This window comes from Gigantopelta aegis, chromosome 2 (assembly GCF_016097555.1).
Source record: "Gigantopelta aegis isolate Gae_Host chromosome 2, Gae_host_genome, whole genome shotgun sequence".
In the NCBI taxonomy this organism is placed as follows: Eukaryota; Metazoa; Mollusca; class Gastropoda; order Neomphalida; family Peltospiridae; genus Gigantopelta; species Gigantopelta aegis.
This window is the reverse complement of record NC_054700.1, coordinates 23710558-23729726: the sequence shown is the minus strand read 5'-3', so window position 1 is coordinate 23729726 and position 19169 is coordinate 23710558. Positions and strand designations below refer to the sequence as shown.

The 19169-nt window shown below is 35.2% G+C and overlaps 1 protein-coding gene across 4 annotated transcripts in view; it reads right to left on the bottom strand.

Annotated features, from left to right (window-relative positions):
• LOC121382881 (GRAM domain-containing protein 2B-like) overlaps window positions 1–17732 on the bottom strand; it is a 147198-nt gene extending 129466 nt beyond the window's left edge. For 2 of the 4 annotated variants that reach the window (XM_041512558.1, XM_041512567.1), the window contains exons 1-2: window positions 17533–17732; window positions 8137–8469 (exon numbers count right to left, since the gene is read on the bottom strand). In XM_041512558.1, coding sequence (XP_041368492.1) covers window positions 8137–8469; window positions 17533–17624 — 425 coding nt within the window. In that variant the 5' untranslated portion in view covers window positions 17625–17732. Of the gene's footprint in view, window positions 1–4495; window positions 4592–8136; window positions 8470–17532 lie in introns of those variants that run through there. The other 2 variants (XM_041512575.1, XM_041512583.1) reach the window with 2 other exon arrangements.
• Window positions 17733–19169: the final 1437 nt, after the last annotated feature.

The window sequence follows — 19169 nt, the reverse complement described above, 5'->3', positions numbered from 1 at the left end:
GATTTACAATTTATGGTTTTTTATTGTAAATATTGTAAAGTGGGTTTTTGGTATATTTACACTCAAAAAACTTTTTCCCAATGAAAAAACTTCACTAAAGCAATACCTATTGTTTGAAACACACCTGTTAATTCTGATTGGAGCTTCATAAACTCTAAAATCTGTTCTGTCCCGCATTTGTGAGGTTTTTTGATTGGGAAATGGTTTTTTGATTGTAAATATTGTAAAGCGGGTTTTTGGTATATTTACACTCAAAAAACTTTTTCCCAATGAAAAAACGTCACTAGAGCAATACCTGTTGTTCGAAACACACCTGTTAATTATTTTGTATAGTACAATCCCGAAAGCTGCTCATCCAATACCGTTAACGTTTACTAATAAAACTTATGAATTTTTTTTCATTTCAAATCATTTATTTATATATGAATCATATAAACATGGCATGGTATACATTGGACAACATACATAATTAGAATATAAAATGGTAAGATCAGGCACATAGTAATAGTAATGATGACAATGATTATATGTGTAATAATTGTGATATAAGCAGCAGATCAATACAAACAAATGTGGTATCTTGGGTGTATTTTTGGGGTATCTTGGGGGTAAAATAGTCGGATCCTAAAATCTGTCCTGTTCCGCATTTTACAAACAAGGCGGAAACGGCGTATGCATATGTTTAGGACTGACAACAATATTTGTGCTTCATGTAAATCATATAGGAGAAGCCACGGTGACGTCACATGTTTTGATCACGTGGTACCGCTGGTAGGCAAGAAACCAGTTGACAATACTGGCATTAGTAGTAATGAACAATCGAATGTTTTTCCGTCAATTAAATCAGTGTAGACTAGTTTTGATGAATGGTATTTTGTCATGGTAATTTCATACGTTGTTGTTAGATGCACAAGTCACTGTAGTAAGGATTATGAAATTAGTTTCATCAAATACAGTGGAAGCGAAACGTTGAACAGTTAAAGCTGACAACAATCAACTTTGGCCATCCCACAACGGAGATCGTCATTTTATACAAGGTTTGTTGTATGTTATTCATTCGTAATACTAATACACGTCAGTATTTATTGAAATGAAAATTGAAAAGATAATAAAATAAAAAATAATAATAATAAAAGCCCCCACCAAACTGACATGGAAACTACCCAGTCAATCGACAAACAACGTTTTATGTAACTTTTTGTTTGTATTGACAGATCCATTATAGTGGGTAAAACAAAAATCTAAATATATTTTATATTGTATTATGCCATAAAATATGTAGGTGGCTGGAGTATTTATATTTTTAATTAAATAACAGGGAGCTGTGTGTGTGTGTGTGTGTGTGCAATCAAGCATATATATATTGTTTCATATGAAAATGGTTCTGAAATATTTCCATTTATTAATTATATTATATGATAATTATAATGTTTTACTTTTTTTATTGAAGAAGTGATCCACAGGTGTATTTGTAATGTGTAAGTTGATTTTTTAATAATAAAATAAAAGGTATAAACATTTCAGGTTGGGATATCAGGTGTATTAAATCATTTGTTTGGGATTAAAAATAAATAAATACTAATAATAAAACTGGATATTGATCCACAAGTTGGTGATAGCCACCATATTTTATTAAAAACATAAATTATGTTACATGCATTTATTATATAAGTTATCTGAATTTGTTTGCAGCAAATAAAGAAAGAAAAGGGGAGCTGATTGTATTTATAAGTATTATTGTCATCAGTGACAGATGTCAATATGTCTTCACAAATACATTTATGTGTATTCAAATATTTCAATAATATTCAATATACACAATATAAAACTTTCATACTTATATATCATAGAAATTTACCAATTTTCTTATTTTTTCTAGGTATCAGTGATCCCTGTTTGTGGACAAAAAGAGAACCGGCAACTCTTGGATGAAAAATGGGCCTTTCACGATGAATTAAGGGCGTTTAAGTTTTAGGGTGAATTAAGGGATGCTAAGGAGAACACTGGTATCAGATTCAGCGATTCTTTTCTACAGTATCTCATCTTTCTGTGCATAAGAAGGATACCAGAACTTTTTTCACTGACTTTCCAAACTACCGTATGCAATATTATTGGGGCTATTCAGTATGTGATGATGACATTGATAACACATGGATTTAATCTTTTTTTTTACCACGATCTCTGTTTTCTAATAAAAACAGACTTTACAAAATCAATAAAATTATATTGAGAAACAATAGACAACACATATTTATTATTTTCTTTTTCTGTTATCATTATAAACCAATGATCAAATGATATTTGCATTGTGTTAATGTGTGTCTTACATTAAAACATTGTATTGTTACCATTTACAGTAATTTGTTGTTTTAACTGGTTTATTAATCAGGTTGAAAGTGATAGCCTTTGAAACTGTGCCTCTTGTCAAAGGTAACTGACACTGTTTTAGATTTGAAAGGAAGGAATATTTTATTTAACAATGCACTCAAGTCATTTTAATTACGGATATATAGAGTCGGACATGTTTAGGGATCACACAGATAATATTAGGGAGGAAACCTGCTGCTGTCACACAATGGATTACTCTTTCCGATTAACAATAAGGGATCTTTTATATGCATCAGCCCACAGACAGGATAATAAATAGTGTAGCCTTTGTTACACCAGTTGTAGAGCAATGGCTGGAATGAAAAATAGCCCTATGCTATAGGACCACCAACAGGAATCAATCCTAGATCGACTGCGTATTAAACTATGTCCTGGCCTGCATGGGATTTGGCGATTAAAATATTAATGGCAATTTTTATGTATATATATATATATAAAAAATAATGCTAAAAAATGTTCTGAAGATGGAACCACAAAGGTGAGGGACCAAGTAAATTTGAGATGTATCCGGTTTAAAAGGCTAAGTTCTGTACTAATATTTAAAAAGGGACGCTGTAGCTAGAGGGAGCAATGTATGTGTGGTCATGGAACATGTATGGAAACTAAATTTAGGTTCCTCCATTTTAATACAATGTGTTAATATGTATCCGATATCAGCAAGTTTAAGGAATAAAAAAGGACTTGATAAAATTAATAGTTTTAATGTTTTTGTAAAGTTTTCTAGTAAGATACTTGCTTAAATTTATTGTTGATGAAAAGCCTTACAAATGAATCAGTAGACAAGTCTGATGTGTTATATATATATATATATATAACTACTGTCTATATATTGTCTACTGGTTGTTCATTTGTAACAAATGTTCATATATATATATATATATATCTGTGTGTGTGTGTGTGTGTGTGTGTGTGTGTGTGTGTGTGTGTGTGTGTATGTGTATCTATATGTACATATATATACATATATATATATGGGTTATTTAAAATTGTTTAAAGAAATAATTTCCTTTAACAAAGTGTAGGCCAATTATTTCTTTTAAACAGTTTTAAATAAAAAATATAGGCCTACTCGTTTTATTTTATTATTTTTATTTGTGTGTGCGCGCGCTCGTTTGTAATGCTTTACTTGAAATATGGACCAGACGCTTTAAAAATACATGGACTAAAAATATTTATTCAGGTGAAAAGAAAAAGAAAAAAAAAGGAAGTTTGCTATAGTTTTGAACTCGGTCAATCGTCAAATTGTATGGGTGGAAAGAGTACATGTATCTCCTCCATACAGGAGCTATGTAGAATAGCGTTCCCGTGCTACAAGCGGTAATTTAAGCACGTGTTGGCCATTATGATAGACTTCTGCCTACCAGATGCGCGCGCATGCTGATACGTGACGTCACTTCCCTAAACACATGGCTTCTCCTATAATATTGATAAACTGTCAATAAAGTATATAAAAAACCTTATTGGATACGATTTTGGCAGAATTATGGTTTTTGTCAGGGTTTTTTATTGTAAATATGCCAAAAACAGTTTTTTTGTCATATTTCGGGTGACCGCTTAGCTCAGTTTCCACAGTAAAAATCTTCACTGAATGGCTAGGTGAGCCAATATAGCCGACTGTAGTGCACGGGCACATTATGTCAATACTTTTCTTAATGTGCACGGTGAGTTGCTTCCCTCTATGTAGCATATTTAAACTGGCAGGGGACTTTTGACGGCTGTCATTGGAAGATTTATTTTGTTAATAATGACACAAGTACTTCAATAGGGATTTAGTGAGTATGGTAGGTTATACATTTTTGGTTTGTCACTGAAAGTTTGTGTGTCCATTTGTTGTGCTATTTCGGTTGAAAAACGTTTGAAACATGGTGCCACAAGTTTTTAGTACCAGCTGCATATAGGGTATGTAACAAAGTTATGAGGTACAAAAAATACACATTCTAAGCGGACTGCATCTTGGAAATATTCTGTAGTTCAGAATCAGTTGTCAAACTGAATCATGTTCAAATGATAAACACAACTTAGTGTTTAACACAATCGATAAACAAATCGGTTTTAGCTTCTAACTTGTTAACGTACAAAATCAACATGTAATAAATGCATCGCTTACCTCAGGCTCTAAACATGTTAGCGCTGTTTAAAACAGCAATTTACGTATGATTTGGTTACATCAAATTGAATAACTCAACACCGCCTTCCGTAACATATGTTGTTGTTGTCGTTAGTAGGTTATGGAACCCTCCATATGCTCCACCTGCAGATTGTGTATCTCTGATGGCGTTTGCTGAATGGAGATACAAGTACATAGTACATACTGTATTATTTTTCTACGATTAATAAATCTTGTGTTTGACATAACGTTACTCACGGAAATAGGTATAATTCCGGTAAATTTCACACGATGTCATTAATGATCTTTTAGTTTTACTTATGATTAGTAGAAATGATTAGTGGAAATACAATGTTTATTGCATGGTTATGGTGATTTTAAATAAGTACCATACCAATGTACCTTATTGTAGTAAAAACTGAATATTAATTTATAAGATTTAGGCCTATATAAATTTGTCTTGGGTCTACTTTTCACGAAACACAACGAAGATGCAACCTGTAAGTGTAATACCGTAAATGTACTAATTAATGTTTAAATTTGTTAGTGTTAAGATTTTTGGATAAAAGAGTTATTTTTAAAAACATGTATTAAATTATAATAATATTTTAAAATAATTAAAACAAAATTTAATATATATATAATTTTTTTTAAACTAATTTGTTTTTTTTTTTTTGTTTTTTTTTAATGCCAATAACTAAGGTTGACAAGTATACACAGAGGATATTATATGATTGTCCATGACAGACAATGTTTACGACACGAGTGCCTAAATTATCATATTTCCCGAGCGAGAGCGAGAGAAATGCGATAATTTAGGCACGAGTGTCGTAAACGTCGTCTGTCATGGACACAAATGTAATATTCTGTTTATTACCGACACAATTTAATTTTCGTTGCAAATGGGGTTACTGAGTGCCCCGTGTTTATCTTTTGTGACGCGGGAGCATTTTCCCAGCGCCCTGAAAACGGGAACGTCATGTACCCAGTTTCGTGTTACTGTAAGGAGATGTAAAGTGACGTCATTGGAATACTGACGTCATTCAAATTCAAAATTAGCTGGAATGTTGTGTCAGCCAACCAGAAAGAAATGTACTCTTACAACAGCCAATCGTTAAACGACAATGCCAGGAGGACATACGATTTAGTTATGACATACGAGGGAAATCGTACGATAAATATGACCCTCGTTATGCTGTACCTCGTAGATAAATATGATAATTTAGGCACTCGTGTCGTAAACATCGTCTATCATGGACACTCATATAATATCCTCTATTTGTAGTACTTTTTAAAAAGTTGTGTTAAATCGTGTGCATTTAAAAAATCTCCTGTTTTTTTGACAAAATCTCCTGCTTTTTCAACACACACCTGCTTTCTCTTGACTAAAGGTTGACAGGTCTACATACATATACTTCAGTAATAATTTTTAGATACCTATTTGTGTCAATATCACGGCAAGCATAGCATTTATATTTATTTCATTCATGTTAATAAGTTATAAGCGTTTATTATATAGCATATAGTGAACTATCTTAAAATATCAAGGAAATAAGTGTTATCAGTCATCTCATCTCGTGAAGTTGCGCAAGCGCGACTAGTGAGATATGATTGCAAACTTCACGAGATGAGATATAAATCATATTTGACAAAAAACATGAAATTGCCTCTATTTCTACAAGATAATTTTAAACTAACAATGACTTCCTGGTAAACGTGTTATAATCAAGGAGACTTTCGTTTTTAAGGTGCACGACCATGCCACTCGAGTGGATAAATTGCATTTCTAAGGTGGTTTTTTTAGACCTTTCATCATTAGCATATAATAATAATTTTTTAATTCAATTCGCAACAATGAAAATCACGTCTCTGTTTTCTTTTAAATTTAATGGTTTAGTAGGGATTGATAGTTGCATATCTGCCATATTTCGCAGGACACTGTCTCGAGTTTACCGGCCTCGGTGGCGTCGTGACAGGCCATCGGTCTACAGGCTGGTAGGTACTGGGTTCGGATCCCAGTCGAGGCATGGGATTTTTAATCCAGATACCGACTCCAAACACTGAGTGAGTGCTCCGCAAGGCGCAATGGGTAGGTGTAAACCACTTGCACCGACCAGTGATCCATAACTGGTCCAAATACGATCCTCACCTCTCAATAACTGGAGAAGTCTTTAAAAAAACATTTAGATATGCATTTCTCGTGGACTATATCTTATGAACAATATGCTACATACCCATGATCTATACTTTATGAACAATACTAGTACGTCACATACTCAACGGTATCTTATAAACAATATGCCACTATTTTAACGATATGCCACACGCTTATGGACTATCAGAGGCGGGTCTAGGGGGTCCCAGGGGCAGTTATAATTTTATTATATAGTAATTTTCATACCCCTCCAAACCTCCCCCAATGTTCCGTTGGCATTTCACCTCATGTCATTGCCCCCCTCCCCCCCCCCCATCTTAAATGAATTTTCTGGATCCGCCACTGGACTATACCTTATGAATAATATGTTACATGTCCATGGACTGTACCATATAAACACTATGATACAACTGTATCTTATGAAAAATATGTCACATGCTCGAACTGTACCGTATGAACAATATGCAACATATTCATAAACTGTACCTTATGTACCTTATGTTCGAAAACTATACCTCATAAACAAATGATAGGCTACATAGACAGACTGTACCTTATAAACAATATTACTCAACTATACCTTATGAACAATATGAACTGTACCCAAATATTATATAAACAAATGACACATAGCTTTTAACTGTACCTTACTCGTGGTCTGTACCATATGAATAATATGCAACATGATCAACTGTACATCATACACAATACTAGGCGACATTGTCGTGAATGGTACCATATATAATTTATAAACAATAATATGCCGCATGGTCATGAACTATATACCTTATTATAGGATATTAAACGAGCTTCCATTTCGTATCATGTTTATGTCCTCAGTGAAATAATTTTCAGTTCTCACGAGCTTTAGCGAGTTACAATAAAAATATTTCACGAGGGACATAAACATGATACGAAATGGTAGCAAGTTTAACATCCTATTTATTACCCATAATCGATCTTAATTTATATCACTGAACTCGTTTGGTTGACGTTCCTGTAAGGTTGTAGTGCGACAATTGATGACGTCACGTGTGACATCGAAGTGTTACGCCCCACTTGAAATAAAGGAAATAGTTTATTTAACAACGCACTCAACACGTTTTATTTACGGTTAAATGGCGTCAGACATATGGTTAAGGACCACACATATATTGAAGGAGGAAACCTGCTGTTGCCACTTCACGGGATACTCTTTTCGATTAGCAGCAAGTGATCTTTTATATGCACCATCCCATATACAGGATAGCACATACCACAGCCTTTGGTGTACCAGTCACGGTGCACTGGCTGGAGCGAGAAATAGCCCAATGGGCCCATTTACGGGGATCGATCCCAAACCGACCGCGCATCAAGCGAGCGCTTTACCAGTGGGCTACGTCTCGCCCCACGCCCCACTTGGCGTTCTAGTGGGACGTATCACTTTGATATATACCAAGATATTTTTTAACCAAATGGGTAATAATAAACAATATGCCATATTTACCTGTCTCGCGGTACATGTTGCTGCCAGGCACATGATCGATGTGAAGAACCAATGTCATCTTTATGTTGGTGGACTCCCGTGTCATCACTTTCTGACTTCGAGCCAGCGGTTCTTTGTGGGACACAGCCTGGTGAACCTGTCAATAAAGGTCTCAAGGGGACGCACCTTTTAGACGAGGTATCTGGACAGGCGCGAGTGGACATGCTTCTTCTCAGTTGTGGATGAGATCTGGCGTCGACCGTTGGCCTACTGTGAGCAAATGATTTAGATCGGGTAATATTCCCATTCTTATCACAGTGACTGTCCTCTTTGCTGTCTGAAGAGAGCTTGGACCTGAAACAGTGCAAAACGATATGCCAGAAGTCTGTCGATCACACCGTAGGCCAAACCACTGGCTTTGCCAGAGTTGGGGTTCAGGAAGGATATGTCCCAACCTTGAAAGGGTGTGGGTATGCAAGAAGTGTTTAAAATCTGAAGAATAGTCTGTAACGATTTTCTGTGAAGTTTGAGGACAGTTCTAACCGTTATCATAAGCGTACGAGACGGGGTGTGTGTGTGTGTGGGGGGGGGGGGGGGGTCGCAGGGGAACAAATCCTCAAATTCGGGCAAAAACGATTGCGATTTTCGGGCAAATAAGCTGGCCTGAAAACTTTTCACCATATATTTTCATCATTTTACTCACAATATTAGTTGTAATCCATGTAAAAATTCATTTGTAACCCTGTTTAGTTGTTTGGTAGTAATTGTAATATGAATGAATGTTGTTATCCAGATTCGGGCATTTTCGTTGAATTGGGGCAAACATTTTGAAATAAAATAGATGTATTAGCAGGAAGCAATTCACACTGTCTACTAACACGGAGCAATGTTTTATACAGTTTAATCTTCTAATCTTAGCAGATTGTCACGGGGATTCTATAATTCCCGTAACCGAATAAAACACGATTATCAAAATGTCTCTCCTACTTGTATATCTATTAGATCTCTCTGTAACAGGCTGTTAAACCCTAGTATGGCTCGTCTCTAGGTATGATCAGAGATACGATCTTATATAAAGTATATATTATTATAGCACGTTAGTTCTCTAGAAAACACAACAAAAACACAATACACTTTGGAATCTGTATTAATCTACGCTGACAAATGTACAGCCGTAGTAGTTAATTAATAAAAGCAATAATAACAACCCAGAACTGATCACTTAATTAGTTAATCTCTAGGTGTCTAGTTACACAATATGCGAATCACTTCACCGTTACACCACACCCACACGTGTGATAATTGAGAAACGCTTCCCGGAGAGGTTAATTAATAAAGGAATTACAACACCATTCCTAACTGGTTAATTTTTAGTCAACCCTTACTACTCGTTCAGTAACGTGTGATAATTTAGGAACGCTTCTTGGGGAACTTAATTAATAAAGGAATTACAGCTCTATTCCTAACGGGTTAATTTTTAATTAACCCTAACTACTCATTCAGTAACCTTGTGACACAGAATTAATACTTATCACAATAAAGACAATAACCTACAGTGTACCTAGGTCGGCTAGGATGACTGGCTAAGCTTTATATTACCAAATACTCGTATAATGTTAGAACAAAAAGTCTACGATTTACTTCGTCAGATGACCGAAGACACTGTCTAAAGAATATTGGTATAATACAGTATTAAAATATTTAAAGTCACATCAATCACATCAAGGTTATACACAGAGCAGAAATGATATTTACCAAAGTCCAAACGGACTAACGTTCCCAGGAAGCTTCCTAATTCGTTCTCCTCGATATCTCTAAATCCTAGCTATTTATTCCAAAATCAGAAAACGCCTGGGGGTACAAGGCGGTACCTCCCCCTATCATCTGATATTCACCTCTACTAGAGTCGGTATTATTTCTCTCTGATCATCAGACTTACTGTCGCCAACCGCGAGCAATCTCCTGGCCATAAACAGCGGGAGATATTACGTAACTACTCGCCACATGGCCTCCACAGCGGGACTAAGTGCTTATTGGAATGTCCGATCGCGCGAAGTATTACGTAACAAGTTGCCCACCTGGGCTACGGGCAATAAACTGCACACGGCCCTCTAACACAATTAAAATCGCCACAGGCGAAACAATTTTAAGAGAATGTACCGTCACACAGATGAAAGGGTGTGTGTACAACTAATTCCGTATTTAAACTTGTTTTACAATGTGCCTGTAGTCTTTTCAAAACCAGAGCCTTTGTAAGCAGTGATATATTTTGGAATAAAACATTTTCCTTAAACGATATGTTATGGACATAAACTATTCCAGCTGCAAAGTAATTTCATTGCAATCCAAATACGTAGTCTGGATTATTTGTTTACTCGAACATTATGCTAGACTCGGACTATAAACTTTTATGACGGAGTTGGCCAACTCGACTATTGCGTTTTAATTTTCCTCAACTCCCAACTTATGACTGACTTGCTTAGATTAAATACTAATCGGTCGTAGGAGTTGTATACGACGAGCATCGAGTTGTATAAGTTTGCTCAGACTGGCAACTGAACAGTCGTAGAAGTCGTAAGATCGGCGAGTTGACCAACTCCATCGTGACAGTTTGTAGTTTGAGAGTATAGCATTACTGTTAGGGATATGGTTATGGTTATGCTAGGGTCAGAATACTATCTGCCAACAGAAAAAGGCCAACTTTCTGCTCTCATGACTTCTACGACTGAGCACTCTTACAACTCGATTCTCGCATAACCCACTAGTTGTTAATTTGAGCGCACCCGTCATAAATCGAGAGTTGGGGGAAATTACTACGCAACCGTCGAGTTGGCCAACTTCGTCGCGACAGTTGACAGTCTGAACCTAGCGTTAGTTTTAGCCTAATAATAAAGATTCTGAAGTAAATACTATTTTTATATTCTGTTCTGCAAGGATGGATTCAGATTTCTTGGAATGGAAAGAAGGAAGAAAATATTTTATTTAACGACGCACTCAACACATTTTATTTACAGTTATATGGCGTCAGACATATGGTTACGGACCACACAGATATTGAGAGAGGAAACCCGCTATCGCCACTTCATGGGCTACTCTTTTCGATTAGCAGCAATGGATCTTTTATATGCATCATCCCATAGACATGATATCACATACCATGGCCTTTGATATACCAGTCGTAGTGCACTGGCTGGAACGAGAAATAGCCCAATGGATCCACCGACGGGGATCAATCCTAGACCGACCGTGCATCAAGCGGACGCTTCACCACTGGGCTGGAGTTCAGCTTTAAAAAAAAGTTCATGCCGTTTGGCTGTTAACTTTATAGATATTCATATGCTATTTGTTAAAGTTACCGCATATACCTACCGAACACTTTTATCAATAGAAAAACAACCAAACCGTAGTACAACAATTTAGTCGATCATTAGACCAAACATAATATTATTACATAAGCCAGAAATTTTTTTTAGAGTATGAGAGTTTGCGCAATTTTAAAAAAAAAATTATTGAGGCAAATTATTTGAGGTAGGTAAGCATTGATTATTATTGATATATATATATATATATATATATATATATATATATATATATATATATATATATATATATATATATATATAATATATATATATATATATATAACAAAATACATTTAAAAAAAAATAATAATAATAAAAGTACTACCAACAGTTCAGTTATTTAATAATGACATGTTTCGGTATATTGCCTTTTTCAAATTAACAATAAGATGACGTAACGTCATCCTGACGTCATTCTCATCATGACGTCATTGAGACAAACAGATTATTTTTTATTTTTTATACACTCTCATTTCCATTATTATTGTAATATTGTTTTATCAATTTGTACAGGATCTGCGTAGATACAACAGTAGTCTAAAAACAGCAGGTTAATGTATTGAAAAGTAGCCGTCAAAACAGACATTAGACCACTAACTGAACATATTGAAATTTTAAAGAACAATGTCACATTTTAAATAGAAAAAGGTAATAATAAGTGTATAAATGCATTTTATAGCAATTTTGTTAAATTACTATAAAGACAACATTATTTAATTAATTATGGAACATGGAAACACAAAGTAATGTCAATGTACTGCATTGGATATTTATAACGTTACTGAATGCAATGTAACTTTATTCCTTGAATATGTGTATGTAAATTTAATGGTAGGGTGCTGTTGATTGGCAGATTCAATGAATTTATTAAGATCTTGTTCAGAATGGTCCCAAATAAAAAATATGTCATCTATATATCTAAGCCAAAGTAGCGGCGATCTAACACATTTGCTCAGCAGAACTTTGTTCAAAACAACCCATAAATAAATTAGCATAGCTAGGGGCCATTCTTGTACCCATTGCAGTGCCTTGTATTTGGATAAAGTTTTCACCATTAAATTGAAAATTATTTGATTCTAATATTGTTGCAACTAGTTTACTAATTGTTTTAATGGGTATGTTGGAGTTGTAATTATCTGATGTATATATATATGATGTTAAATTTGGCCATAAGATTAATATAGATGAATTTATGTGATATAATTAAACACCATGGAAAACAAACAGTCTTTAAATAGAAAAGTTTTTATATCTAGATTTACATCCAACAATAAAATAAAGTTTAAACAGTACAATACACACAAAGAAAACAGATTGTCACATGAATAAGCATGTTTCCATCTGTGCACGGACATACTTGTTAAATGTTTTTTAACGTTTGGTCATACAAAGTATTCGCTTTCAGTGTACTTTACGGGAGGCCTAGTTAGTCCATGAGCCGAGACCCCAAATTTGACCAATTGGTACCATCCGAGGCAATCTAATTAAAATTAGCTCCACTATTACATGTGGTAGACCCAGTAGAGCTAATTTTAATCAGATTGCATCCGAGGGTACCAAATTTAACTGAACTTTTTGATAGGTGTATGTATCTGGATCTCAAAACAGCATGATGGATTTTCTGCAGAGTAGCTTAAGGTCAGAAAATTAGTTTTAGTAGAGAGGTGGTATCTTTCTAAAATTTTAATAACGTTTATCTGTATTAATCTATATGTCAATATATATAGATACTTTCAGACCGACCAACTTTCCGGAATTTTCCAAAAAATCCAGAATTGATGCCAAATATCCGGAACTTTTTTCACATTTACTCGATTTTTTATTTTTTTAAGCAACTAATTCTTATTACATTCTACATTCTTAGAATTAAATATCTTTCTCATTCATTTCAACCTGAGCTCCGTTTTGTCTTGTCTTGTGCCATTACCAAGGCCGCGGGCGTGTGTCTATTGTCAACAGCCGACGAATGAAAATGTCGAGTAAACTGAAGCCATATATTATGAAACTTTTCTTTCTTATTTTTTTTATACTCGAATTACGGAAGCGTATTAGTGCCACCAAACGCAATAAAATAATTCTATTTGCCTACATATAATCTTAGAAAAATCAACTTTAATCTTGAAAAAATCAACTTTAATGTGCGAAAAATCAACTTTAATCTTGGAAAAATCAACTTTAATCTTGGTAAAATCAACTTTAATCTTGGAAAGATCAACATATAATCTTGGAAAAATCAACTTTAAATTTGGATTAACAAACCAAATTTTAGATAGAAATATCAAACAGTGTTTAAATAATACACGTTACATTAATATAATAATTAACAAACAAGTTTATATTAAATAGTACACCATTAGAATACATTAATTAACAAATTAAGTTTAGATAGAAATATCACACTATTAACACAGGGCCACGTATTTTTAATATATTAATATTGTTAATTAATACATTAAAGGTACTTGGTCCTACTTCAGTACTGTGTGATATTTCTATCTAAACTTTGTCAGTTAATATATTAAAGGTACGAGGTCCTACAACAATACTATGTATTATTATATGAATATATTAATTAACAAAGTTTAGATAGAAATATCACACAGTATTGCAGTAGGACCCCGTACCTTTAATATATTAATTAACAAAGTAGGACCTCGTACCTTTAATATATTAATTAACGAACTAAGTTTAGATAACAATATCACACAGTATTGTAATAGGACAACGTCCCTTTAATATATTAATTAACAAAGTTTAGATAAACATTTGGCCACCATTAATCTATTATATAATGCATCCATGACATTAATATACCTACCGATATTATTTTATTCAAGTAAGTTAAATAATAACGCGATTTTTTTCTGTACACTGGCTCCCCAAAAGTGTTACTGCAATAGTAATGATGTAAGCGTAATGCAAAACGACAGCCAGTCTTAATATGGGTAGCAGAGGTTTCGTCCCCGAACCAGTTCGCTACAAATCAGTTCGACCCCACTACATGCATATGACGAAATAGTGCGTATGTGGCAGTGTACCTACATAAAAATAACATTGGTCCACAGTTTGTTTGTCACTTTATTGCTAATCTGTAACTGGGAGTCTTAAACTGTAATATAATATTTGCTAATAAAGTGGGGGTTTTGTGTGAACATGATGATTTTTGGTGTGTGTAGGTGTGTGTGTGTGTGTGTGTGGAGGGGGGGGGGGGGTATTTTTATGAGGTAGTTCCAATTCGGATTTCTCATATGTGTCGACCACCAGAATGATAAATGTTAAAAGTGTGATAACTAGGTAAAGCTACCCTATTGGAAAGTCCATCGTGCATTTCTTTTTTGTCCTAGGGTGTACTAAAACAAATTTTGTTTGGTGCTCTCATGCAGGTGGTACCAATTTTTGATCTGGCTCATGTACTAAGTAGTCTACGAACGTATTCTTCGTAGAAATTTCTACTTTCTGTTTCGGTATTTTCTGGAATACGGCTGTAATAAACATCAAACCGAACGCAATTTTATTTTCAATTGAATATTCAAAAGTTTTTTAAAAAAACCATTTAAAAAAAAAAAAAAAAAAAAAAAAATCCGCTTGTCGGTGATATCAATATAAAAATTTTTATGTGTGATTTTCTTTTAAAACATTAGGATCGCACGGTTTTTCTAGGGGCGGTCGGGTAATCGGAACTATTATTTTGTTTGACCAGTCGCCAAAACTACTATTTTAAAATTTAATTTAATTTCTTTTCATTTCATTTTATTTGTTCCTTTCATTTCACATCATTTTATTTTATTCGTAATATGGTGGATGCCATTCAAGGTTGTTGGAATGGCTTATCGTAGGTCTACTTCACGCACTTCGTTGCATTAACTTAAACAATATAATAAAATTATAATTCAGTGTTGAAATGTTGTCTAAAATATCAGATTACTGAGTATGTGAACATCTAGCCCGAATACTCTGACGGTAAGAGCGTAAGACGGATCTTTGGACAGCTATCACGCTCTTTTACCGTTAAGGGGCGGGATTTAGCTGTCGATTGAGTGCTCGCTTGAGGTGCTTGCGTCACAGGATCGAACCACCTCGGTGGATCCATTCAACTGATTGGGGTTTTCCCGTTCCAACCAGTGCACCACAACTGGTCAAAAGCTGTAGTATGTGTTTTCCTGTATGTGGGAATTTGCATAAAAGATCCCGTGCTGCATTAGGAAAAAATGTAGCGGGTTTCCTGTGATGACTAAATTACCAAATGTTTGACATCCAATAGCCAATAATTAATCTGTGCTCTAGTGGTGTCGTTAAAAAAAACCTTCTTCTCTTACCGTCAAAGTATTCGGGCTAGTGAACATCATGACATAAGTGGCTCTTGAATTTCGTTTCGTGCAGAAACATTATTTTATAGCTTTGATTCCAGCGTGATAAACTGACCTGAATGATACCCAGTATATATCCCTAGATGATATCCATCATAGTACACGTCTATACTGAACTAGCTTTGATAATCGTGATTTATACTATGAATAGGATAATATACTATAAATAGGATAATATTAAAATAATGAAAGACATGAAGTCTGAATACAATATAAACTGGGTTAAATTTTATAAATGTTTTTTTTAACATTCAGAATCTGAATAAAGGTTTTAGACGTGTAGGGGGTTTTCTTTCCTTTTTTACTTTTTTTATTTGCTTGTTTATTTGCTTGTTTATTTTATTTTATTTTATTTATTTATTTATTTATTTAAATTTTATTATTATTATTATTATTTATTTATTTTTAATTTGTTTGGGATGGGGGGGGGGGTGATTTGTTTTGTGTATATTGTGTTTTTGTTTTGTTTTGTTTTGATTTTGTTTTGAATTTGTGTTTTTATCATTTTTAATTTATTTTTGTTGTTATTCGAAAGTAATATAACATATTACAAACAGTGTGCTGCAAATAAAGGTCCATTATAATAGCTGCATGTGCCTATAAATTCTCACACAAAAATTAAAACAAAATTCTATTAGTAAAGGTAATTATTTGGTTGCACTTTTCACGGGTAAATAGTTGATGGTACTCTATATTTTAAAACAAAACTTAATCAATACTTTTTAGCGGAAAGCCGCTATTATACTCTTTAGGAGGTCGTATGTGACCAAGCAAACAGATCAAGAAGTATGCCGGCCCCACGAAAAAATGGTTCTGGATTTATGCGTCATGCCTGGCTACAATCTAAATCAAGATGTAAACAGGTGCGAAATGATTCCTTCCGTGATTTATGGAATGTTTATTATATATCAATATGAGCACCTCGTCAAACTTTTCTCACAAAACTCAATACACTTTAGTAATCATCTATATATTACAACTGTATAATGGAAACAACACACACGCGCGTACACACGCACACACACAGACATACATACACACACACACGCATATACACGCCACACACATTCACACATACACACACATAGACATACACACAAATACAATGTACACATGCACACACACACACAAAACACACACATGCAGACACACACACACACGCAGACATACACACAGACACAGAGAGAGAGACACACACACCTACATACACACAGACAGACACACACATACATACATACACACATATACATAGAGAGACATACACACACACAGAGACACAGACACACACACATTCACACATACATATACATACACACACATACACACGTACATACATACACATGCACACACATACACACACATATACACACACATACACACAGACATACACACATACACAGATACACACACACACGCATACACACATACACACACAGACACAGACACACACATTCACACATACACATACATACACACACACACACACACACATACACACACAGACACATACATACACACACGCACACACAGAGAGAGACAGACACACATACATACACACATACACACACAAATACACACAGACACACTCACACACACACACACACACACACACACACACACTACATATCCACAAACATAACCACCACCCGTACACTAACAAAAGTTATTAAAACAAATGTGACACTAACCTGAACAACATCTTGAAAGAATTTACTAAAGAGAGAGATTTCCGTTTTTTCGTATTATCTGTTGTATTAATGGAGCCTGCCACTATATCCATATTTTGTCATGCCCGGACCATCTTAAATCCGGGTGGACGCTCTTCCTCGGGCCATCAGCTCGCGACAACTAAATAGATCTGCGCGTTCCATCTATAAAATACACCCAGTGTGACTCGAACAATGACACATATGTACACTGTGATCCTAAAGATATAGTTCCTGGTTAATACTTTATTTCAAACCAGGGCACGTCATATACCAGGTGACATTGTGTGCGGGATCGTGAGGTCTTGCGTGTCGGCGGTTAAACATGTCAGGGCCAGGGTGGGTCAATAATCGTATAGGCCTAATGGGATACATAGAATACCAGATATATTGTATGCTACTATACACTTATTTAGAGTGTTTGAGGCTTACGTATCTCTGCTACTGGTGGTGGTGGTGGTGGTGGTGTGGTGGGGGGGGGGGGGCGTACGTCAACGGGGCAGGGTCGTATCTAACATAAAATAACTCTTCTGTATGTGTATATGTGTGTGTGTGTGTGGCACAGTGTAGGGTCTTATCCATCTAAATAAAAAGGTGACTTTTAAAGTTAAAGGGTCACTTTTCAGTTATAAATATGTGTATGTTCGCGCACGCGTGTGTTTATGTGTATGTGTGTGTATGTGCATACAATTGTACATACGCGTGCTTAGACGGCACGATACACAATTTTGGGTTACTTTGCTTAAATGAGAGAGAGAGAGAGCGAGAGAGAGAGAGAGAGAGAGAGAGAGAGAGAGAGAGAGAGAGAGAGAGAGAGAGAGAGAGAGAGAGAGAGAGAGACAGAGACAGAGAGAGACAGAGAGAGAGAGACACACACACACACACAGAGAGAGAGAGAGAGAGAGAGAGAGAGAGAGAGAGAGAGAGAGAGAGAGAGAGAGAGAGAGGAGAGAGAGAGGAGGAGAGAGGAGAGAGAGAGAGAGGCAGAGACAGAGATAAAGAAAAAAATGTTTTATTCAACGACGCACTCAACACATTTTTTTATTTACGGTTATATGGCGTCAGACATATGGTTAACGACCACACAGATTTTGAGAGGAAACCCGCTGTCGCCACTTCATGGGCTACTCTTTCCGATTAGCAGCTTCCCACAGACAGGATAGCACAAACCATGGCCTTTGTTGAACCAGTTATGGATCACTGGTCGGCGTAAGTGGTTTACACCTACCCATTGAGCCTTGCGGAGCACTCACTCAGGGTTTGAAGTCGGTATCTGAATTAAAAATCCCATGCCTCGACTGGGATCCGAACCCAGTACCTACCAGCCTGTTGATCGATGGCCTAATCACGACGCCACCGAGGCCGGTGAGACAGAGATAACTTCGAGATAATTTAAATCGTATCTAACAAGCAAAAGTGAGTTGGATTCGTTTTTAAACAACGAATTGATGTACCGTGATGACACATTGTTTACTTAATGACTGTTTAATGTAAATATACGTGTAAATATTATACTGTGTACACAGTCATACTATTATTTATGACTGGCTTTTTTCCCTTGCACATGTTGACTTATAATGAGAGGATTATAAATAAATTGTAACTTTAAGTGGCCACGT